Source organism: Octopus bimaculoides, chromosome 28, assembly GCF_046866305.1.
Source record: "Octopus bimaculoides isolate indiv1 chromosome 28, ASM4686630v1, whole genome shotgun sequence".
Taxonomy (NCBI): Eukaryota; Metazoa; Mollusca; class Cephalopoda; order Octopoda; family Octopodidae; genus Octopus; species Octopus bimaculoides.
Window position 1 is genome coordinate 20,511,779 of NC_142955.1, and position 26,816 is coordinate 20,538,594.

Genomic DNA, 26,816 nt, shown 5'->3' on the forward strand with positions numbered 1-26,816 from the left:
ATGCGTTGGCTTACTTTAGCAGGTTCCGTTGAACCTTGTGGTTTGCGACCAATTGAAACGCTGTTGCTTTGATGTTTTTCTTTCTTTCTTTCTTTCCTTTGTTTCAATATTTCTTTCTTTCTTTGTTATTTTCTTCGGTTTTGGATTCGTATTTCAATATGCTTTTGTATCATATACATACCTGTTATATATGTAATTACTAAATTCTCTCTCTCTCTCTCTCTCTCTCTCCCTCTCTCTCTCTCTCACTCACTCTCTCTCTCTCTCTCTCTCTCACTCACTCTCTCTCTCTCTCTCTCTTTCTCTCTCTCACTCTCTCTCTCTCTTTCTCTCTCGCTCTCTCTCTCTCTCTCTCTCTGATACACACACATATAGGGAGAGAGAGAAAGATACATACATATATACATACATAGATGCATATAAACATTATAATCGATCGATAATGATTTCGGAAATTCTCACTAATGTTTAGTTTTTTGGAATTGTTTCCGATTCAATCTTGAAATTTTTTATTGAGACAATTAACTAAAAGTCACGTGATTGCTTAATATCTTTATTTTAATAAACCTTTTGAAACAGGGTTTTAGATTGTTCAAAAATTTTTTTTTTTTTTTTTTTTTGCTTTAAAACAAAACAAATTTATTTGTTAATTATCTTCAAATGTCACTGCTAAAGTTACACCTTCGATATAGCTCGAGACTTTTGGTTTTAATATTATGAAATATTTGCCTTGCTTCGGACTTTTAATGAAAAGCTGCTGGTCGGAACCAGGCTTGTTCGATCGCCATTCCGACAAATGTTCATTACAGAGAATCTTCTCGGAGCAAACAAACAAATCTGCTTCACCACTGCCAAATGTAACAATTTTCACATTTTTTAATGGTAAATTTGTTAAGATTAGTTGAAATAAGACTTCTTGACCGGTAATCGCACTTAGACCCTCGATTTTTGAGTTCTGATGGACTGTTCTGATGTATGAGGATAAACCACATACTTCGATGCCTACCTTCGTGAAAACTTGTGACACAGGTCCAGTGTCGTAGCCAAGGTCATACGCGGATTTCATAAAGTCACAAGCGGCCTCAACGAAGCTGGTTGTTGGGTGCCAGTAGAAACGGTTGGAATGTGCTGCTGTTTGGAACACCTTTTGAACACCCCATTCTTTCCGATTGGACAACAAACAGTAGAACCGGTTGAATACTCCGCTTAGGTAATGGACGTCCAAACTGCTTTTATAGTCGCCGGCATGTATGATCGACATCCCGTCTTCTGATTGGTTACATATATTGCGAATTGGTGTTGCTGCAATGTCTTCTCCAATTTTCCAGTTGTTATTTTCGTTTATATTAAAAAAGATTTCAACTGCTTCACCAGCCAGGTCACTGAACGATTCGTCGATACCACCCGACTGTCCCTCGTATATTAAACCTGAGTGTTCCTCTGTAAAGCAATGGGATACTTCGTGGGCTGCAATATCGAGGGTCACAAGTGGCATGTAATCCCAGTCTCCATCACCAAACGTAAAGTTTCTGCCATTGTAAAAAGCATTCACTACATCGTTACTATAGTGCACACGGAAGACCATAGGCAACTCCTTTTTCGGAGGAACTTTCAGCCATTCCATGTACATACTGTAGATGATGTTGCCATAGAAAAGAGCATCATTTATCGGAGAATAAGCTCCGTTCGCTTCATCTTTCGTACCATCTTTGCAGTTGACGTGATAGACTTGTTCTTCCTCATTAGGCAGAAACTCTTCTCCTTTCAAATTCACCACTTTGACGATATCGTTCGCGAAATAACACTCATCGCCTTCACGTGTCACCTTCAAATATGGTAGTTCTTCTCCGTATCTCTGTTTGCCTATCAACATGTTACCACCAACACCTTTCATTTCATATTTGCTCGTTACAGTTTCTAATGTATTCCATTTGGAGACAAGTGTTCCGTTCTTTGCATCAATCATCATACAAAATCGATAATTTTTTCCATCAGACACGGCATAATATTGAACTCGATAGACTAGGATTCCTATATCATCCTTCACAAAGATCATCAACTGGGGTTTATCATACTCTATGCGGGCCCCTTCCATAGAGAAGTTGCCGTAGTTGGCAGCTAATTGCATCGCTTCCTCGTCGGTCAAATTTGGTATCGTAGAGTTGATGTCATCGTCAAGGTTCTCAACTAGTTTACCAGTCACCTGACCAGTGTACACATGCGTTTTGGCGTCCTCTTCTAAAGTGAGGCTGGCATCAAATACTGGAACTCCTCTGTAAGTCTCGCGGTACTTTTTGATATCGGTTCCTTGTTCACTCAGTGCCGAGTCCATTAGTGCGACGTCCTCGCCCTTCGTTAGACCGAATAGGTCACGTGTGGTGATCATGTGACTAGGCTGTCGCTTCATCGTCTCACTAAGTGTATCAACATTTGACAGGAACACGTCCCTGGCCTGCCGCCATTTCGCTGACATCACGATGTGTCTCCCCAGGAAAGCTAGACGGGAGAAGAGAATAATAATAATAATGATAATAATAATAATAATGATAATAATAATAATAATAATAATAATAATAATAATAATAATAATAATAATAATAATAATAATAATGATAATAATAATAATGGTGATAGAAACAATAAAGAAGAGTGGCACTGTTATCAAAAGAACGATATTTCGACATCTCGTGTATCTTCCACAGGTTCAAAAATAAACTTGTCAATCTACTTCATTTTGTTTAATATTTATAGAATTGATGTTACAAAATGAAATAGATCGACAAATTTATTTTTGAACCTGTGGAAGATACACGAGATGTCGAAATATCGTTCTTTTGATAACAGTTGCACTCTTTTTTTATTGTTTTTTTACTTTCTGGGGGAGTAACATCAATCCTATAAATATTAATAATAAGAAAGAAACAAAGAAAGAAAGAAAGAAGGAAAGAAAGAAAGAAGGAAAGAAAGAAAGAATATACAATCCGTTAAAATTTGAATTAGGAAAATTTTGGAGCTTGCGAACAGTAAAGATCGAGCCTATAATGATTGGTGCGTCGGGAACAGTGAGCGAAGATATGGACAAATGGCTGAAGGGTATTAAAATAGAATGGCCGGTAGAGCTTCTACAGACAGTTTGCTTCTTAAGGACAGTAAGAATTATGAGGAGGGTTCTAAAAACTAGAAAGACTACCGAAAACGTGTTGATACTTAAGATTACAGACAATAACCCGCTACCCACATGAATACGAACCTATGCTTTGTTTCAATAATAATAATAATAATAATAATAATGATAATAATAATAATAATAACAACAACAACAACAACAACAACAACAACAATAATAATAATAATAATAATAATAATAATAATAATAACCCCAGTGTCACTTTGTTGGCATGCACTGTTCTCACACTCGATAATAATAATAATAATAATAATAATAATAATCCTTTCTTTATTGGCCACAAGGGCCGAACACAAGAACAATTAGGGACAATACAAACAAGGGACAAGTGGAGTTTAAAGCAAAAAACGTGTAAGCAATAAAAAAAACAACAAAGGAGTTAACAAAAAAATCAAACAACAAAATTCTCCAACCAAGACACACCGCACAGACGACCAATGGCGCGCTCGGTAGACACCTTTCTTCCCTTCAACTGCTCCGACTTACAGACGAAGATTCTGAGTAGGCCCATTTCACACGAGCCATTTCCGCAACATTCAACCACCTTTCAACAAACTTACTGAGGGACAGTACTTCCCTCTCTACCCTCGCATTCCTTTTGAAGTGAAACTTGAAAAAGTTGATGAGGGCTAAGGTTGAAGTTCTTTCAACTTCTTCAGTCCTTTCAATCTCGTCCACTACACTACCACTTTCGTTATAGACACCAGGCAAAGGAAAACTGCCTTTACCTCCTGACCAATAGGTGGCGTGGGGGAGGGCCTCACAATGGACTTGGCACGTGACAACAGCTGTTCGACAAAACTCCACAGGTCAGTAATGCACGGACACTGGGTGAGTACATGCAAGACGGTTTCACCGCCCTGCGCACACCTCGGACAGGTCCGTCTGGCAGCACTTCCTTGTCTGTAGAGCTTGATTTCTGGAAGTTATCCATAGGCCCTGGCCCGAAAGTCTTCTGGAAAAGACCAGTGAATTGACCCCTCTTGGCACCAATCTTTATTGCGATCCGCTTCGTTGCTTGAAAGCAGCTTTGGACAAAAATCACCCGTCCTTGGTCAACAGAGAGGAAGTTTGCTTCACGATAATGCTCGCCCACGCACTGTACAACTGACTAAGAATCTCTTAGAAGAGATCCATTGGGAGGAATTGTTTCATTTTCCACCTTCTTCTGGCCTTGCAGCTTCTGATTATCATTTGCTTAGGGAATTACAGAATCAATTTCAATGGCTTCAGGCTGACATCGAGAGAAGAAGAAATTGAAATCTAATTGGGACCGTACTTTGCATTATATTTCAAGTGGCGTCCATGAACTTGTTGAGAGATGGAATTAGATTCTACGAAGTAATGGACGTTATGTTAAGGATTAAATATTTCGAAAAATATAAGTTTTTCATTTATAAATAAAGACTTTAAAATCGGAGACAACCTACTTTCCAGCTTTCTTTGCTTCAGTCATTTGACTGCGGCCACGCTGGAGCACCGCATTGAGGGTTTCTAGTCGAACAAATCGACCCCAAGAATTTTCTTAAGCTTAGTACTTATTCTATCACTTTCTTTTGTTGAACCGCTAGATTACGGGAACGTAAACACACTAACACTGGTTGTGGAGCGATGGTGGGAGAACAAGCACAGACACCGACATATACGCATGCATACATACATACATACATACATACATACATACAAGCAAACGCACGCACAAGTTTATGTACAGACACAAACACACGCATACAGACCTACAGATAGATACATAGAAAAATATGTTAAACTCACCGAATAATACGCCAAACAGGAAGCGGAAACGTACACTACACGTAGCCATTGTTTCTCTCTGTGTGACAGTGGTCAGTCAAAGTTGAACAATAGAAGCAACTGGTCAAGTAGAGCTGCTGCAGGGATGAAATAGTGGACTTTCGGCCTGAAGATAGCAACAATAATAGCCAGATACGAAAAGCGAAGGCAGCCGACTTTGAAGGTGGATGAGAGAGCTGAAATGGTGTTGAAGGTTGCCCCACACAGGAGGTCTTTAAGTCTGGTGGAGAGAGAGAAAGAACGATGATGGCACTCTTATGTGTGAGAGGTGATACTCGCACTCAAGTTGTGAGACAATTGATCAAAGCGAGTGCATTATATAGAAGGTGTCTTTAGAGTTTTACGGATGAACGGAAAACCAGATGAGATCTTCTGTCTGATTGGACGATTAGAAATTACATCTTGCTCTCTGTCTCTCTGTTCCCACCCCCGTTCTCTCCCTTCCTGTCCCCATCCCTGTCTGTTTGCCTGTCAGGTTGTCTGTGTGTCGTCAAATTATCTGTTTTCGCCTCGTTAATCCATTGGTATTTCAAATTAACTAAACAGGATCATCATTAACAATATTTCTAAACTGCGACTCTCCCCACTCCACACACATCCTTGGATATATATATATATATATATATATATATATATATATATATATATATATATATATATATATATATATGTAAATACATATATATCTGTATGTCTGAATCCAAGCTTGCGTTTGTGTGTGTATTTACACACACATACACACACACACACACACATACACACATATAACATATATATATATATATATATATATATATATATATATATACATATATATATATATATATATATATATATATATATATATATATATATATATATATATATATATATATAAAGAGAGAGAGAGAGAGTGAGAGAGAGAGAGAGAGAGAGAGAGAGAGAGAGAGAAGTAGTGTACAGATATTGTATATTGAGGAGGTCGCCAGAATTATGGAAAATAATTTTTAATTTATTCATTACTAGCTTTTTGACCCGATTTCATTCGGATCTATTCTCGTACCGCCACATTAAAAAAAAAAAAAAAAAAAGTCTTTAAAAATATTTCACGCCTATTGTCACTTGCCACTAAATCGAGAAAATAAAATGAAAAATAACCGTGAACTTTATTATTTTTGTACTTATCGGCGGAATTTTTGAACGAATCAAAATCCAAAAAACATTTCTTATTAAATCCTACCGGGTGGTATAATTTTTATCCTGAACAAACCAAAGATGCAAGCAGCCAAAAGTCAAACTGTAAAACGACTAGAAATGTAACTTTTTTTCACTTCATAAAATATTTTCTTTTAAACAATTTCCATAAAAAATTGACGAACTATTAAACAGAAGAGACTGTAGATTATGCAAGTGTGTTTTTATTAAAATTGCCCATAAAGCATGACCTCCACAGCTTGCAGAATCGATCGAAAATGGATTTTGTTGCCCTAGTAACCACAGCTTTTGAGATGGAGATTTCTAACCTAGTCCAGTCGTTTCCTCGCTTCATTTTACGTGTCCTTGTAAATTTTCGCCGCAATCCGAACACGCCTACTGCCATTGAACCCTGCATAACCACTAAATGAGACACGCAAACACTACTTTTGGCCGTTTCACTTTTATATAGAGAAAAAGAACGAAGGCGCTAATAATAATGAATGCATAAAAAGTGTTTTCCAAAATTCTGGCGACCTCCTTTTTCTATTAGGTCTTCAAGTATGAAATTTGTAGAAAAGGAAAAAAAGTTTGCTAATGTTCATAAAAACAAGGAATACACCCATATTGTCAATACACTTTTGTCATTTCAGCGGCAGCTTGTCGAGCTCGTTCTTGTAAAAGCTTGGCAATGTAGAGTAAATAAAATCTTGGAAGGCCTGTTTTACAGTATCGTCGGAATTAAATTGTTTTCCTGTCAAAAAGTTATCCAAATTCTGGAAGAAGTGGTGGTCTGTGAGGGCGAGATCAGGTCAGTATAGTGGATGATGGAGAACTTCCAGCTCCAACTCCTGTAGTTTCGCCAATGTCATTTTTGCGATGTGAGGTCTGGCGTTTTCTTGCAATAAAATAGGAGTGGATCTGTTGAATAATCTAGGCTGTTTTTTTTCTTTTTGATGATTTGTTGCCAAGTTAATGTGGCAGTCCCAGGAAGGAGAAGAATGCTACTGTTATTTAGCCCCAGGAAACAACGTTTTCAGTTGATTATGTAACACAAGCGTTCTATGTCCTTAAGTTTTCAAACAGAGAAGATAACTGTATGTCCTTGAAAACTTAAGGACACAGAACACTTGTGTCACATATCAACGATGCTTTATGGGGCTAAAAAGTTGTAGCATTCTTCCTTTTCCTAAAACTTCCACATTAAGTTGGCAACAGACCATCACTTTATCGTGTATAAGTCTCACTGAGAGATTTAGAAATGCAATATTTCTGGGGTTTTTTGTAAGTTTCTGCATCATTTGCTCCAGTTGGCTGTAGTATACGTCGACCGCGATTGATGAGCCAGGTTTAATGAAATCATAATGGATCGCACCTGCGCCAGACCAACACACACACACCATTAGCTTCTTTTGATAAATTTTGCTTTTTGAACTTGTTTTGGTGGCTCGTCTTTGTTCAACCATTGTGCTGAACGCTTACGGTTGTTGTATTGGAACCATTTCTCATCACATGTTACAATTTGATTAAAAAATAATCCATTTTTGTGACAAGAAAGTAGCATAATGCAGGCTTTCAAACATTGCTGTTTCTGGTTTTCATTGAGTTCATGTGGGACCCACTTTTTCACTTTACCAATTTGAACTAGGTGAGTCAATATCACTTGCCTGCTAACACCAAACAACAACCGTAATTCACGGGTACTTGATGTATCAGCTTTCTAACAAAAAATAAAGATTGTCAAAACATAATAATGGCGCAAAATGAACAGCTGTCAAAGTTTACCATACTACAAATTTTATGTTTGACGACCTTATATAATATATATATATATATATATATATATATATATATATACACATATACACACACACACACACACACGCACGCACACTCGCACACACACACACACACACACACACACACCACACACACACACACACACATATATATATATATATATATATATGTGCCAGTCAATAAATAAGTGCTTTGCCCGTGGTTAGAAGATGCTTTGGCACTTATTTTTAGTAATGCTGATTTGCACTTTTAGTCACTTTTGTGACGATTATTCCTGTGCCATTTGGTTTCCAAATTACAAATAACCAACTTAAATATTTATCTATCTATCTATCTATCTATCTATCTATCTATCTATCTATCTATCTATCTATCTGTCTGTCTGTCTGTCTGTCTGTCTGTCTACCTCTATCACTCTCTCTCTCTCCCCCTATATATATATATATATATATATATATATATAAAACTTTTGAACTTTTCCACTTTTGTAAACCTCCTTTATCATCCTTTTTTACCTTACTTTCCTTCACCTACCGTCTCTTCGTACTCTGGATGTTCCTAATCTGTCTTCTCTAATCTGCACCTATTACTTTGTATTCTTCTCCCTCCCTTTCTTTTCTCCTCTCGTTTCTTCTCTCCCTGTCACCCTATTTTCTCCCTATTGTCCCATCTTCCTTTTTGCTTTGTTTTTTTCTCCCACCTCGCATATATTTTCTTCTCACAACCCCTTTTTCGTTTTTTCTCCTCATGCCTTTATTTTTTTCCCCCACACCTGTTAAAAAAGTTTTTTTCCAGTTTTTTTTCCTTTTTTTCTTTTTTTTCATTTTTTCCACGTCCAATTTTCTCATCACGCTTGTTTTTTTCCACCACACCTTTTGTAATTCTCCTTCCCACGTCTAATTTTCTTTTCTCTCTCGTTCCATCATGCCTGACTACAAATCTTTCCAACTCACTCTCCACAACCGCCTAAAACTATACCTCCGCACACTTCCCTCTCTATACTTTCAACCTACTATACGACTCTCCTTACTCATATTCAAGAAGACTCGTTTCTCTAGTCATATTACGTTTCTCAGTCGCTGCTTACATCACCGCCTCATCCCTAAGGGTTTCCGCCTCCATTTCCACCCCACTCTCCACTCTTCTACCACCATTCTACCCATACTCCGCACCACATCCTGCCGCCTTATGCGGGCCACCATTCGCTCCAATCTCTCTAAAATCCACACTATCGACCGCCTTCTTACTCCAGCTTTTTCCATATTTTTCTCCTCTCTGTCACCCTCCCATGCTCACAATACATTGCGCTTTATCATTCAACTTAATCATCTCTTTCATGCATTTCTTACCGACACTAAGCTCCGCAAACTTCACTCACTCCTCCATTCCTCTACACCCGATGCCACTACTCCAACCCCTCCACCACCCTTCTCCCTCCCTGATGTGCATTCCCCACCCACACCCAACCACCCTGCCTCTCCCACACACACTCCACCCCCTCCCTCCCAGCCCTCCACCATCCCGACCGCCCCTCCTAACCCTACTTCATCCCCTCCTACTTCTATTCCACCCACCCCTTCTCCACTTCAGCCTGTCGTTACCATTCCCCAAGATCTTCCTCTCTCTGAGGCGGAGCGCTCCGTCCTCAATAGGGGTCTGCGCTTCATCCCACTCACTCCATCCTGCAAGGAATTTCAAACCCGTGCTGATGTCCACAGCTTTGTGCGCCGCGTTAGGTTGGGTGCGCTTTTCCATAACACACCACCCGCACCCAACGAGGACTGCTTCACTGACCTGGGCCGACGACCATCCCAGTGGACGCCTGCTCCTGGCCAGTTCCAGGCAGTTGATCTTTTCGCGGGCGCCTGCCAACGCGCTGTGGGCCGGTTTAACTTTTCCAGGCGTCCATCTCGACTCAACATCTCCCCAGCCGAACTCTCGGCCCTTCGATCCCTCCGACGCCGCACGGACATCATCATAAAACCGGCTGATAAGGGTGGAGCCGTGGTAGTATGGCGCGCGGACCTCTACGAGGCCGAAGCTCTCCGTCAACTTCGAGATACCTCATTCTACCGCCCTCTGCCCTCCGACCCCACGCCCAGCTACCAACAGACTGTGTCCTCCACTATCCATGACCTCATCCTCTCCTCCCGTCTCCCCGCCACCGCCTCCAACCTTATTGTTCGCACCCCACGCACCCCCACCATTTACTTCCTCCCCAATATCCATAAACCGAACAACCCTGGCCGCCCCATCGTCTCCGCCTGTAACTGCCCCACCGAGCTTATCTCAAAATACCTAGACCGTGTCCTCGCCCCCCTAGTGGCTTCTCTCCCTTCCCACATTCATGACACTAACCACGCGCTTCGTCTATTCAACTCTTTCTCTTTCCCTCCCGGCCCTTCTAAGCTTCTCTTCACTCTAGACATCCAGAGCCTCTATACAGTGATCCCCCACGACGAGGGGCTGCGTGCCCTGAAGTTTTTTCTAGACCAACCCACAACCCGACACCTCCACACTCATTCGTCTGGCCGAACTTGTCCTATCTCTCAACTGCTTCTCGTTCGCGGGAGATATCTACCAGCAGATCTCGGGAGTGGCCATGGGGACGAGAATGGGCCCCAACTACGCGAACCTCTTCGTTGGTTATGTTGAGGCCCAAATATTCTCCAGTTTCACTGGACCTACTCCCGAACTATACGGTCGGTATATCGACGACTGTATCGGTGCCACCTCACTCTCCCGCGAACATCTTGACTCGTTCCTCTCTTTCGTTCAGTCTTTCCATCCTGCCCTCCACTTCTCCTGTACTGTCTCTGACACCTCTGTCCCCTTTCTCGACATTTCGGTCAGCATCCTCCACTCCGCCCTTAGCACCTCCATCCACTACAAACACACAGACTCACACTCCTATCTCAACTTCTCCTCCTCCCACCCTAGACACACAAAACTTTCCATCCCCTATTCCCAATTCCTCCGTCTACGCAGACTTTGTAGCGACAGCCATGACTTTGAGACTCAGTCTCAACTCATGGCTCACCACTTTAGCCTGCGTGGATATCCACCCACCACCATCCACACCGCCCTTGCCAGAGCACGTTCTGTGGACCGTGCATCTGCTCTCTCCCCCCGAACCCGCCCTGCCGTTTCCCGCCTCCCTTTTCCCCTCACCTACCATCCCACCACCCTACCCCTCCAACGCTCCATTCTCCGAGCTTTTCGGCGCCTCCAGTCCGACCCCTTCACCTCCCACATCTTCCCTAATCGACCCCTCCCCTCCTTCAAACGAGCCCACAACCTACGGGACCTCTTGGTCCACAGCTTCTTCCCCAACCCAACCTCCCAACCTGGCTCGTTCCCCTGCTCCCGCCCACGCTGTCGCACTTGCCCTTACCTCTCCAACACCACCCTCCTCACCAGCACCCATCACCGACCCTATCGCATCACCGACTCCTTCACCTGCACGTCTACCAACATCATATATTGCCTCTCCTGCTCTCTCTGCCAATCTCTGTACATCGGACAAACGGGACGCCGCCTGGCCGACCGATTCGCGGAACACCTCCGAGATATCAACGTCGGCAATGACACCCCGGTGTCACGCCACTTCCGTTCTGCCGGCCACTCCTTGCGGCAACACCTGTCTGTGTTTGGATTGTCCATGCACAGGGGCCATCCGGACTCCCGTTTGCGCCGTGAACAGGGATTAATCTTCTATCTTCGCTCCTTTGCGCCACATGGGCTCAACTCCCCTCCACTCTTCATCTAACCCCCTCCTCCTGTCTCTCTCCCCCACCCTCCCTCCTACCACCCATCTCTCCCCTCCCCCACCTCCTGCTCCGACTCCTACTTCTTTGTACGTCTCTTCACCTCTCTTCATACTTCTCTCCACTCCCACTTCTCTTCACCCCTACTCTTTCTCTCCTCTCTCTTACTCTCTCTCACTCTCTTCTCTCGTACTCCCCCCTTTCTCACTCTTACTCTCTACACTCTTACTCTCTACACTCTTACTCTCCTACTCTCTACACTCTTACTCTCTTACTCTCTCACTCTCTTCCCCTCTCTCTCACTCTCTTTCTCTTCCTCTCTTTCTCTTCCTCTCTTTCTCTTCCTCTCTTTCTCTTCCTCTCTTTCTCTTCCTCTCTTTCTCTTCCTCTCTTTCTCTTCCTCTCTTTCTCTTCCTCTCTTCCTCTCTTTCTCCCCATACCCACCTTCCTCTCTTTCTCACCCCCACGTACCCACCTTCCCCCTCTCTCAATCCACCTTCCCTCTCTTATACCCACCCTCTCTCCTCTCTTCCTCTCCCCTCCCATACCCATCTTCCCCCTCTCTTACATCCACCTTCCCCTTCTCCCTCCTCGTCAACACCCCCTCATAAGCTCATCCCACCACACCCTGACACACTCCTACTCTACCTTCCCACTCCACCCCATCCAATTCCTTACACCCACCACCCACCCCTACCCACATACCCCACCCTACCCACAGACACCTACCTCTACCCCACCCTCAGCCTAACCCACACTCCACCCATGCCTTCCCCACCTCCCAACACCCTCACATCACACCACACCAATACCCTCGCATCACACCACGCACACACTACAACTGACCAACTACTTTCTCCCTTTCTCCCTTCCCCATTTTCACACTACATACGTCAAGATCACCAGCATTCTACCTCCCACACACAGCCCCTCGTTCCCGACCACCGTTTGTTATCTCCCCCTTTCTTAGCTCTCCTGAAATAAGAATTTCTAACTTCCGGTCAGCCATTGTTATGATCGGCCATTATTATGATTGACCGTTGACTGAACACTATTCAATTTTTTTCTCCGTGTTTTTCTCCTTGTCTCCGTATTCTTTCTGTTGAAGAGCGTAGCTCGAAACGTCAAAGACTTTCCGTATTCCCGAGCGTCATACTAATATATACTTTTGTTATTTACACCACCTGTCCTCGTCTGTTGTTATTATTTGTATATCCTCCCATATATATATATATATATATATATATATATATATATACACACATATATGTATGTATATATATGTATATATATATATATATATATATATATATATATATATATATATATATATATATATATGTGTGTGTGTGTGTATACATACATATATATATGTATGTATATATATGTGTGTATACACAAACACACACGCATATATATTCAACCTGTCTATCAAACTGTTCGGTCCTACTTTCTCCCCTTTCTCTTTCTTTTTCCTTCCCCGCTTTATCTCTCTCTCTCTATCTACACGTAGCCATTGTTTCTGTCTGTGTGACAGTGGTCAGTCAAAGTTGAACAATAGAAGCAACTGGTCAAGTAGAGCTGCTGCAGGGATGAAATAGTGGACTTTCGGCCTGAAGACAGCAACAATAATAGCCAGATACGAATAGCGAAGGCAGCCGACTTTGAAGGTGGATGAGAGAGCTGAAATGTTGTTGAAGGTTGCCCCACACAGGAGGTCTTTAAGTCTGGTGGAGAGAGAGAAAGAACGATGATGGCACTCTTATGTGTGAGAGGTGATACTCGCACTCAAGTTGTGAGACAATTGATCAAAGCGAGTGCATTATATAGAAGGTGTGTATTTCAAAAGTTTTAAGGAGTAACATTTATTAATTTCAAAGAAGTACAATACTCTAATACACTTCAAAGTGGGAGCCTCTGACTTCAATGCACTTGTTTTGGTGTCCAAGCCACTTTGTGAAGGCCCTTTGGAAAGCTCCCAAAGTGAACGTTTTCGGGACCCTTCATCTTCTCGTTCAGCTTGGGGGACAACCAAAACTTCAGAAATCACGGTTTGGACTGTAGGGAGGGTGAAGGACATATGTGATGCCCATCTCTATGAAACGGTAGGTAACTACGATGGAATTTTGGACTTGTACATCGTCCTCGTGCAACTGTTACTGACGCGAGTGGAAGAGCTCTGGTCTTTTGCGAGAAAATATCTACCTGAACTCCTAAACCTCTAGAAAATATTGCTTGTTGACGTTTCTGATGCATTTTGGTCCAGTTTAACACAAATTTTATTACGTATCGATCACCCAAATTGATTTCACATTTTGATTACATTCTGCAAACTAATCAACTGTGACAAGCAATGTTTAGTAGGGTCTGTCTAAAATGCTGTTAAAGCCACGTCCTTCGATCTGGAATAACAAAAGTTAGCAGGTCAGCTTATTAGATGCATTAAAGTGACATAAGGAATTAAAATAATTTAGGACATTCATAACTGCTTCTATTATAAAGAAGTCTCAAAACTTCTGGAATACAACCCCTATTATCTAGAACAGAGTTTTACGGATGAAGGAAAGTACAGGCATGATTTTCGGTCCGATAAGACCGTTAGAAATTATAAATTGCTGTTTCTCATCTAGATCCCCTCTTTGTCTGTTTGTCTGTGTGTCGTCAAATCATCTGTTTTCGCCTAGTTAAACCGCTGGTATTTCAAATTAACCAAACAGGACCATCATTAACAATACTCATCCCATATTGCTGAACACACACACACACCCACACCACCACCACACAAACACAAACACACGTATGTATGCATGTACGCATTCTTGGATAAATACATAAATACACGCGCGTGCGCGTATGTATGCGTGTGTGTGTAGGGCCAAACGTAGCTTTTTTTGGTAAGAAGTTGCTTCCCATCCCCATGGTTCTAGCTTCAGTCGTTTTGTGTGTCACGCGTTGGGTGTCTGCTACTATGGCCCAGGAGCGACCAAACTAGTATCAGCGTGGGATCAAAGAACTGGCTGGAAGGTGCCTTCAGACAGTACAACACAGTAGACTCAACTTTGAATACCAGACTGCTATTGTTGTAAGTTGAAGAATGAAGCAAATAAGTTACCAAAATATTGCAAAACCTTTGACGAAAGACAATAATAATAATTTCAAATATTGGAACAGTGCCAGCAAGTTCCAAGGATGATATCAGTTGATTAGATCGATCCCAGTGTTCAACTGGTTCTTATTTTATCGATCCTTGAACGATAAGAGACAGTCAACATTGGCCGAATTTTAACTCAGAACTCGAAGACAAATGAAATGCTGCAAAGCATTTCTCCCAACGTGCTAAGAATTCTGCCAGTTTGCTGCCTTTATATTATTATGAGGAGGCATGATTTTTGTCTGAAGTCTTTCAGTATGATGTCTGGCCTATTTGCGTCTATCTTTCTGTCAGTTTGAATGGTGAAGTTCCAGAGGAGTGCAATGTGATCATTTTCAAGTACTGGGGTGGTTTGTGTTCCCACCAGTTTTTATCATGGGGCAAGTCCAGGTTTTTGCATATTACCCAGTGAATACATTGTGCAGCTCTATCATGCCTGTTGAGATACTCTGTAGGCGCAAGCAGACTGCACATGGAGACAACATGATCGATGGTCTCATTTTGTTGTTGGCATATGCGACATAATGGGGAGCTGCCGTTCTTTAATATGTTGGCCTGGTAGTTCTTTGTAGATAGACATTGATCGTGGGCTTCTATGATAAACCCCTCTGTTTCTGATTTCAAGCCAGAGGCCATTAGTCATTGATGGGTAAGGGCTTTGTCAATATCTGCATTATTCGCTCATTATTATTATTATTGTTGTTATTATTATTATTATAAGGCGTATCAACAAAGGGTGAAGATGGTGCTGAAATCCAACCTGAATGCCAAACATTTGATTACCGCAATGAATATCTGGGCAGTTGCGGTGGTCAGATACAGTGCGTCCATCCTCAAATGGACTAAGCAGGAAATATCAACATTGGATAGAAGAACGAGAAAGTTGGTGATGCTGCATGGGATGCTACGCCCTAAAGCAAACGTAAACAGACTGTATATGAAAAGAAAGAATGGTGGCAGAGGACTAATTAGTGTAGACCATTGTATAAGGAGTGAAAGGAGAACGCTTGCTGAGTATTTGATAAATAGTGATGAAGACCTGCTGCAATATGCCGCAAAAGATATGGGTGTAAATGCAGATGAAATGATGGGCAAGGAAGAGTTTAACCAAAGAGCTGAGGCGAAGAGAAAAGAAGACCTTCTTGAAATGAGAATGCCTGGACAGTTTGCAGGGAATACACATGACGTTAAGAATAATAAAGGATAATGAGGTGATTTAGAGCGTACCACCGAAAGCCTGATCATTACTGCACAAGACCAGGCTCTCGCTACCAATTCAGTGAAGTATAACATCTATAAAACTTCTGACACCCAGAAATGCAGACTCTGTGGAAAGAGTGTGGAAAATGTGACCCACTTGGTAGGTGGATGTGAGAACCTTGCACAAGGAGAGTACAAATGGTACCATGATAAAGTGTGTGTGTATCTTCATTGGCTCTTATGCCGTAAATACCAATATGAAGTAACAGAGAACTAGTGTGAGCATATACCAAGTAAAGTTATGCAGGAGGATGGAAAAGTAATGATACTCTGGGACTATGATTTTCAGACGGATCCTGTAATCGAACACCGTCGGACGGATATTGTCATATTGAGTAAGAGAGGCAAATAGTGTCAGATCATTGATGCAGCCATATCAAATGACATGAATGTTGTGAGTAAAGAGGTTGAAAAAATCACCAAGTACTCAGAATTGAAAGTGGAAATGGCAAGACTGTATGGAATGCGATAGGGTAATGTAAAAGCGATACCAGTGGTGATCGGTGTGTTGGGCTCAATCCCATTGAAACTTCAAAACCTCTTAAGGCAACTGTAAATTCCATGCAAGATTGATGTCTTGCAAAAAACAGCCTTATTGGGCACAGTGCACATCTTAAGGGAAGTATTATCTGTCTGAGGTCCTTGTTGTGATTAGACAGATGACGAAAGACTCCGGCGCATTTTTACCTACACTATATTACGAAGGAATAATAATAATATCAACAACAACAACAACAACAATAATAACATCTCCTAGTAAGAATCAGGATCATGGTCCCCAACACACAGAAATGCGAAGGGAGCAGGCCCAACTTATGGGTAGCAAGAGCTCCGCAGCCTTGGTTGACTCCTTCGCCAAACCAACAGGAGAAGTGTGAGAAAAGGCGAGTATCTGGCGCCTTCAAATAACCAGTGTTCCGGGTAGGCTGTACTCGTTAGCTTTGTGTGGCAAGCAGCATCAGAAAAGGAACACTATGAGTCCAAAATCAGGGACCTTGCCGCCTTGGCAGACTAGTTTGATAGAGATGGCGTCTCAATACCAGTTGGTAGTAACCTAAAAACATACTTCATTTGTTGGAAGCGGCATATTGCTGCAAAAGGTGACAATTTCGAAGGCGATGATGTTAAAACAGGTAAATAAGTTTTTTTTTGTTTTATAACGAGTCCGGGATTTTTTTTATATCAACATCTTGGGGGTCTTCAAACCACAATTGGATCTTCTGTCAAGAGTTCCGAACGAAGCTACGTCACGGCAAGAAACGCAGATGAGGACAGCAACATCAAACTCCCTCATCTACCAAATACCACATATCACAGAAGGTTTAGTGAATGAATTGCAAAGCAAACAGCGGTGCACCAGCACGGCCACAACTCTCAAGTTGAAACAAGAAAAGAAAAAATGTATTTATATATGTGTGTGTGTATGTATGTATGTGCATGTGTGCGCGCGCGTGTATGTGTACTCAGTCCTTGTGCTGTTGTATGACCAGTTGCTTGTTTTATTGCATCGATCTCTATGAAACTTCACACTGGCAAGCTGTTTCAAATGAATACAGGTGCTATGCTCTCAAATGGAAATTTAAACAAGGCTGTAATTGAATAGCCTCGGGTCAAATTACATTATCATATTTTCAAATCTAATACCTCAATAAATATACTCTCGGTCATTGTTTAGGACGTTAAAATGTGTTTTAGCTGAGATTTGTGTCTTGACCTCACAATTCATCGACCGTGTATAGGCTCGTTTTTTCCTGATAAAGAAGATAAGAATTGTTTGTTGTATGTTTTTATAAATCCCACTTACTGATCAATCCTTTTATCAAACTAGTTCGCTGCTACATTCAAGAAATACTTACGGACGATATCGACAAGTCTGCCGCCAATGGGAATAACACACACACACACACACACACACACACACAGGTCATTCGTACTACGAGCTGTGTGAGTCGGTTTGAGTTTTGGTCAGTGTGGTGAGGCGGAAACATATGTATTGTCATCTCGACGAAATACAGCAGGAGGCAGTAACATCAAGTAACTGCACCCTACGTCAACTGGACGCAACTCAGCTATTTGCCGATTGTGAAGGGTTTCTTTTCGATAGGAGAATCAGCTTCGTTAATTGCCGGGTGGCGCATATCAATGGAGGGAGTGACGGAGAGATTGAGAGAGAGAGAGAGAGAGAAAGGTTAGAGAAAGAGAGAGAGGTTAGAGAAAGAGAGAGATAACATCATGATGTCGGTGACCTGTCAGATGACTCTGGGAGTTGAGTGGAATGATGGGTGAATGAAAAACGCGGGAGCCGGTCACCGTTAATCTGTCGACCGATGGGACACGAAACGGTCCAAGCTTCATTTAAAGGATAAACCTAAGATCGATACCACACGCAACAGCGCATAATGCAACCTACAGGAAATACGCTTGAGCGTTCATCTGCTGATCGAAATGACCGGTGTGGCAAGTAGGGCCGATTTTGGGGCTCCAACAATGGGGGGGGGGGGAGACTCGTGGATTGGTGAGACACCTCTTCATAATCACTGACTGGTTCTCATCAGCGGACATTGCTTGAGTGTCATTCAGGCGGCCCAACTGTGGTATGCAGTCGACGTACTTACCTTTGTCATCTATGCAATGTTGATAACCAATGTCGATAAGATACACAGAGGTGCAGATCACCGCTTCTCCACGCTCTATCTTAGTGACTGTCTCAATTATGGACAATTATAAAGGCTTGGGCTTCGTTCTGCGGTTGATCTTAAAGGTCGGATTCACAATTCTGGTCGTCCATTCCTGACAGCTTTACACTTTTATATAAATGCTTCATAGCGTCCTTTAATTTTTGCATGAAAAACTAGTGAATTTGAAGTCACTTGCTTTCTCTTTCTCGCATGAAGTCTGACCAGGTAGAAGAAAACTTCCTACAAGTGATTCTTAAAGCGGCTTTGAATTATTTTATGAATCAAAAATGCAAATTTGAGGGACACTGACTGTTATTTCTAGCATGATATAGCATTACCTGTAGGACAATATTTTTACTGTAACTTTTTAAACTGTCCTCTCTTCTTCTATGAAAAACAAAAAACAAATTTCAGTGTATTTGGCTGCTATTTCTAGCATCCTATGGTACTCCTTAGATAATTTTACAGATGCTTCTTGAAGAGTCCTTCATTTGTCTATGAAATGCATTTTAAATTTTAGGGTACTTGACTGATGCCAGACCATCTAGCATGATGGCAAACCATCCACAGGGCAGTATTTTTACAAATAATATAAATTTCAGGGCACTTGGTTGTTAATTTTTTTTTTTTTTAATTCAATATTTTTCTCCCATTAAACATATTTTATGGAATGATGAAACCGAAGTATGAAATAAATTGTAATCTAAATTTTTACCTCCACCGTCGCTTTGAAACCGTGACCTGTCCACTGAGAAAACTTCGTGCTGCATCACTTTTGTGAAGTTTTGTCAGTGAAGAGGTCGCAGTTTCAAAGCGACGAAAATATTTTTACACAAATTAAATTTAAATGTTGAAGTGAAACTAATTGTTTTTGTATGTTCTTGAATGGCTTAGAAACATCTTCCACGTTGCAATATTTTCGTTTCAGCACACGATCTCAGATGAAGTCACTTGCTATGCAAGTACATCTCTGGGATTTTTTAAAAATCACTGTGGATAAATGCCAGCAAATGACCTTTTCAGGCTCTCCAATATTTTAATTTCCAAACATAAATAATAGGCGGCAGAGAGTGGGGTTAGGGTTAGGGTTAGGGTTAGGGTTAGGGACATTATATCACAATATCCTATATTTTACGTCCACCGGTCCTTTCCCATACACTGACCTTTTCCTACCCACCATTCCCCTATGTTTTCATACCATGTTGGCTTGTAATAATCGGCAGCATGTAGCATCGCACAAACACGACACCAAAGTTTGGTATCAATAAATTCTCCTGTTCCTTTCCATTTGAAATACTCATTATAAAGAGTATCATTTTTATCAAGTTTATGCAGATAACCTGCCAATTCTTTTGGGGATTTGAAATCCTCGTAGTGGATGTATGACTTCTCGGGTGCTGCTTCACGATAGTCGTCAGGATGGGCACCCATTACAATTGGAATAACATTATAGCTGCAATAGACAAAAGAAAAAAAAACGAAAATTCAGCTGCCACAAACCATATTTAAACGAGAAATAATTATTCACGTTAGTAAATTATACATTAATCATATATAACGATATCATATAAAGTATCTGTATATATAAAATTGAGAATGTCTGATTGACTGTGTGTCTGTATTGTGCATCACAAAAACTCGAGAACTACCCAACCGATTTCATTCAAATTTTACGCATACCTTACTTCGGGTCCATGCAGTCTTATGGGTCAAAAGACGTTTCAACTCTTGCCTTATGCGAGCCCGGAACAAACTCTTATCTCTTACACTGTTTCAATATTACATGTCAAAAGTGAAACAATAACATCTCTATTGTAATGTAAGATAATACTTTCAGTTTAATTCTTTCACTATTAATACTTTCAGTATGTATTTAATATATTCGTAGTGAAAACATTAATACTGACACTATTATATCACATATATACATGTATATATGTGTTTATACATCTGCACATATATATAAATATATATATATATATATATATATATATATAGATAGATAGATAGATAGATAGATAGATAGATATAGATATAGATAGATAGATAGATAGATAGATAGATGTGTATGCATATGTGTATATGTATATATATATATATATATATATATATATATATATATATATATATATATATATACATGTATACATAGATTTATACGCATATATGTATATATGTATGTATATAAAAAAGAATACAAAAAATGGGACAGAACGCAAAACATCCAGACAGGGACAAAACAGGGGCAAGAAAAAACAAAGTCGGGTCATTCAGAGTTTTCTTTCCTCAGTCGAGTTCCGGATTATATTTGCAGTTTCGGCCGGTTGTACTCGAGACTGCTCCAATCTGGCCAGCCCCAAGGAAAATCTAAGCTAAGAGCACTTTGTATATATGTGTATTTATATACGTATGTATATTATATGTATAAATATATGTATGCATGTATATATGTCTAGATATATGTGTACATATATATGTATGTATAATAATAATATTAGGGAATAAAGTCCAAATCTTACAGGGAAAAATTCAATTTAGCAATAATAAATCAAATTTTCCAATATAAAATACGCATATAATTTAGAGAAAAACCACTATTAAATAATTCAATAAAGAAGAATGTAATTCATACCTTCTAGAAAATAAATATATCTTAAAAACCTTATTCAAAAAATAAATAAAATACATAAAAGAATGACGAGTAAATGGTATAAAATGACTACGTTTCGTGGCTATTTTTTCAAATAGATAACTACTAAAACCAATCCGATTAATAATCAAATCGATCTACAGTTAAATCTATTCAAAAATATAGTCACTCGTCAGGTCTAAAATAAAATAATAATAATAATAATAATAATAATAATAATAATAATAATAATAATAATAATAATAATAATAATAATAAAATCAATGTACGTATTGTAACTTATACTTAATATCTAAAAAATACTTGTTTTAACAATAAATAAATAAAGAAATAATCGAAAAACATTTAACAATATTTCTTAATATAAAAACACAACTTATCTTATCGAAGAATTGCTGTAAACTAAAATTTTAAACGTAATAGGTAGAACTTAGCGTTTATACGAAATATATCGCGTAAAAATACGGCGTAAATAAAAAAAAATCTATGTATATATATATATATGTATATATATATTTATATGTATTTATGTACATATATATTGATGTATATATATATATATATATATATATATATATATATATATATATATATATATATATATATATATATATATATATGTGTGTGTGTGTGTGTGTGTGTGTGTGTGTGTGTGTGTGTGTGTGTGTGTGTGTATGTGTGTGTGTGTGTGTGTATGCCTGTATATATATGTATAAATATGTGTACCTATATATGTATAACTTTGATAGGTTTCGGCCAGTACAGGTCTAACTTAATAGCACCTCCTGGTGAAGTCTTTTAATCATATATGACATGTTGGAGACATATCCGGGTGTAGGAGGTTGGTCCTGGAATTTTTTGAAGAAATTTATCCAGTGAACATTTGAATTTTATGGGATCCATTTCCGTTCTGACGTATTTTGATATGGTATTAAAAGGAGCAGGACCGGTTGAAGTAAAATGACTGTGACGTAATGTTGCTATGTGTACCGAGTTCGATTTTTGTAGTGGGCGGATAGCACGGGAATCAAGTCTTCGATGGATTTTAAAATTGATGTCAACATCATTTGTGCAATATTGATGGAATATTTTCCACAAAACACAAATGATGTTGCGCTACCGGCGGCATTGAGGAGAGTGGAGGTTGAGTTTTTTTAGTCGACCCCCAATAATCAATGCCTCTCATGCCGTCTACCTTTCTTGTTATTGACCTCTGGAGTGCTTCTACTTTGATAATGAGTTGCTTGGTGAGGGGGGACCACAGTGGGCAACAGTATTCAAGGTGGGGTCGGGCAAAAGTATAGTGAAGGATGATGGTGTAGGCATCTCTAGAACGGACAGTTCTCAGAATCCTTACTGTTTACGTGGGAACTCCAGCTTAGATTGTTATCAGTAATTGCTCCAAGGTATTTTCTTGACCTCCAAGAATATCACTCCGTCTTCTTCTAAACCTAAAGATTACAAAAACTTTTTAAATTTACGGAGCTTTAAATTTGTAGTAATAATAATCCTTTCTACTAGAAGTACAAAGCCTCACATCGTGGAAATAATAATAATAATAATAATAATAATAATAATAATAATAATAATAATAATAATATTCTTCTCTGATCAGACGGGTAGTCATGATGGGTATACTGGGCTTCATATATTTTACCCCAGTATCACTTCTATGGCATGCACTGCTCTCTCACTCAATAATAATAATAATAATAATAATAATAATAATAATAATAATAATAATAATAATAATAATAATAATAATAATAACGGAGAACAGCACCGGGCTGAATAACAACATGGATGTGCTACACCGGGCTCCCTATACAAAAGCAAATCTAATCCAATAACATCGATGGAATTAGGCAAAAGAACCGGTGGAAGATTTGAAGGAAGCGGTCTTTTAACGAAGATAATTTTTTTAAAAATATTTTTTATTCTTAAAAAATGAAATTTCACTGCCATACAAAGCACAGGTCCTCCTATGCACGATGTCTCAATGAAACACGTGCGATCACACACGCAAAACCAACACCGGAAAGTTTACAAACTATATAAAAAAGAAATGGAACAAAATAGTAAGTACATACATTGAATAATTACGCATACACTCGAACGTGTACACAATGATATATACGTTTTGATACCCATAGAACTACACATGCATCTTAATGTTTACACAACTACGTGAAAATCACAGGACACACTCACGCATACGAAAACACATATCACAAACGAAGCAAAACCAAAACTTTTTTTCTTCTTTATTTATTTTCATTTTGTGAACAAACACAGACAGTGAACCATTCATAAGTTTAAAACGCCACACACACACTCACACACAAAAATACACTATGCCCGGAGATAAATCTATCAACAAAAAAAATACAGATGAATACCGATCTGCTAGCCTTAAAAAACTACGCTACGAGCAATGTTTACATGCTGAGAACTCGGTGACGGTGTTGTCTCAAAAAACTGACCCTAAACAGACAAATCCGTCCCCTAATATCAACGCCAAAGCTCGTCATGCCTCAATGATAACAAAGCAGATCACAAACCAGATTGGTCGTCGACCGAATCACAAAGGGCCACTTACTCGAAATAGATCTGCTAGCCTTAAGAAGCTACGTCACGAGAGCTCGGAGACGGTGTTGTCTCAAAAAATTTACCCTAAACAGACAGATCCGTCCCCTAGCGTCAACGTCGAAGCTTGTTATGCCTCACTGTTAATAAAACAAAATACAAACCGGAATGGTCATAGACCGGATTATAAAGGACCACTTACTCGGATAATGAACCAGATCCGAGACGAGAAATCTGCTACTGGTTCAAATCTTCCCGACACACAGGAGCTGGAAGTACCCCACAACCGGAATATTCCAACAGATGGCCATCCATGCTCGTCATCAAATAACCAAAAGAAAAAGAATGAAAAATGGTCTAAGGAAGATAATAAAGAAGTTCTTACAGCCTTCTACCATGCCATATATTTCCCTACATATAAATCTAATACTGTACAAACCTACTTAAACTGGAGACAGAAACACCTTGAAGTAAGACCCTACATAGACAGTAACAAACTTGCCAACGTCAGAAGAAACATTATGAAAAAAAAATTACTAACTGAAGTAGAGATTGACCAAATTAAACAAGCAGTAAGGGATAAAAAGAATGAAACTGCAGCTAAAGAAGATACTACAGAGGAAATAATTATAAACCAGCCCAAGGCTGATGAAAATACAGTAATGATTGAAAGAGTTAAGGTAACTGATAGGCAAAGTGAAATACTCTCTGAACCAACCATAAACACTAAGGCAGGTGAAAATCAAATAGATGAAGAAAGTCATACAGAAATCGACGCAACAGAACTACATGATCTAAAAAATCAAATCATGATTGAATGGCTGAAAATTAAAGAAACTAGTATGAATGAACGCGACACTCTCCCCAAAATTCGCAATTCTAACCAAAACCTGAAAATAATTGGTAAAATCCGCCTTGCACTTAAGGATATAATTTCAGCTAATGATGTTGATATTACAGATCTCAACCACCTGTACTATGCATCCGCAAGAATCTCAACGATTCTATGTGGTGAAAAGATTAGAAAAAGACAACACTCGCACAAAAAGCCTTCTTGGCAAGAACGCATTCAACACCAAATTAAGCTGCTTAGATCTGACATAGAATGTTTGAAAAACCTTAAATTTGACAAGAGTATCAAACCTACAAAAACCCAAAAACTAAAGAAAAATATAATATGAAAACCATAGTTGACATTGATGTCACCATAGAAACCATCAAGCAAAAGGTATGTGCTAAAGCTGCCCGCATAGCAAGGTATGAAAAGCGTGTTAGATTCTTCCGAGATAATAACATGTTAAAAAATAACCCCAAAAATTTCTACAGGAAGATAGGGAAAACACCAGTAACAATAAAGTCTGTCCCATCAAAAGAAGAAGTGCAAGAATTTTGGAATAAAATCTGGGCAGAAGATAAAACACACAATGAAAAGGCCCCTTGGATTGATAGAATATCTACAGACCTAGACTCCTTAGAGGAGCAAAAGTGGGAGGGGGTCAAGGTAGAAGATATAAGATCTGCTCTCAGGAGGTCAAGCAAATGGAAGTCTCCAGGAAAGGATAAAATTCCTAACTTCTGGTTGAATGCCTTCCCAGAAAGCCATGAACTGCTAACAAAACTTTACAACGATGTTTTGCAAAATCCTAGTTTGATGCCCTCTTGGCTAGTTAATGGTTTAACATTCCTGCTTCCAAAAAATGAGGAAACAAACGAACCAAAAAATTATCGCCCCATAACCTGCTTAACAACAATGTATAAGACGCTAACATCTGTCCTAACCGAGTACACCTATAGTTTTTTAATAGAAAGTAGCATATTCCCTAATGAGCAAAAGGGATGTAAACGTGGATCTTATGTTTGTAAAGATCAGCTACTCATCAATAAGATGATCTTAGAAGATTGTCACAAGCGACACAAAAACTTGTCAATAGCCTGGATAGACTATAAAAAGGCCTTTGATAGCCTACCACATAGCTGGATTAGGAAATGTCTGGAAATGTATAAAATAGCTCCTACTCTGTGAAACTTTTTATCTGTAAGTATGAGATCATGGAGAACCACACTGATGTTGAACAATGACAATGAATCTCTAAATGCTGGAGATGTAAGAATTTCATGTGGCATTTTCCAGGGTGACTCACTATCACCACTCCTCTTCTGTCTAGCCCTAATACCGCTCTCAAAATTGCTCAATGATGCACAGTATGGTTATAAAATATTTGATAAAAATATAAATCATCTCATTTACATGGATGATTTAAAGCTCTTTGCAAAAAATGACCAACAACTCAAAGGCTTACTAGCGATTGTTAAACAATTCAGTGATGACATCAGGATGCAATTTGGCCTTGGTCAATGTGCAAAAGCTATCTTTATCAAAGGAAAAATGACAAATACATCTAATCTGAACCTTGACCAGCAAAATGTCATAAAAGAGTTAGAACCAGCGGAGAGCTACAAATACCTAGGGGTAATTGAAGGGGACAATATCAAGCACTCAGTGATGAGGGAAAGGATCAGAAGAGAATGTTATCGCAGGGTGAGAGCAATACTGAAGACAGAGCTGAACGCGAGAAACAGGATCGAAGCGATCAATGCTCTAGCCATACCAGTCGTGACTTACAGTTTCAATATCGTTAACTGGTCAATTACTGAAATATGTAATGTTGACAGAAAAATACGAAAATTGTTGGCAATGCATAGAATGCACCACCCTAAGGCAGATATAGAACGTCTTTATCTACCAAGAAAA

The 26,816-nt window shown here is 39.6% G+C and overlaps 2 protein-coding genes across 2 annotated transcripts; both read right to left on the reverse strand.

The window, feature by feature from the left end:
• Positions 1 to 539: 539 nt before the first annotated feature.
• Positions 540 to 20,311, reverse strand: LOC106867168 (uncharacterized). The gene is made up of 3 exons (XM_014911959.3): positions 18,766 to 20,311; positions 4,961 to 5,219; positions 540 to 2,496 (listed from the first exon to the last, which is right to left on the reverse strand). The coding sequence occupies exons 2-3, from the start codon at positions 5,007 to 5,009 to the stop codon at positions 647 to 649; spliced, it is 1,899 nt and encodes a 632-aa protein (XP_014767445.1). The 5' UTR covers positions 5,010 to 5,219; positions 18,766 to 20,311; the 3' UTR covers positions 540 to 646.
• Positions 19,960 to 20,524, reverse strand: LOC149130730 (core alpha-(1,3)-fucosyltransferase-like). Its single transcript, XM_089343996.1, has 2 exons — positions 20,514 to 20,524; positions 19,960 to 20,281 (listed from the first exon to the last, which is right to left on the reverse strand). Exons 1-2 carry the CDS (start codon positions 20,522 to 20,524, stop codon positions 19,960 to 19,962), a joined length of 333 nt encoding a protein of 110 aa, XP_089200122.1.
• Positions 20,525 to 26,816: the final 6,292 nt, after the last annotated feature.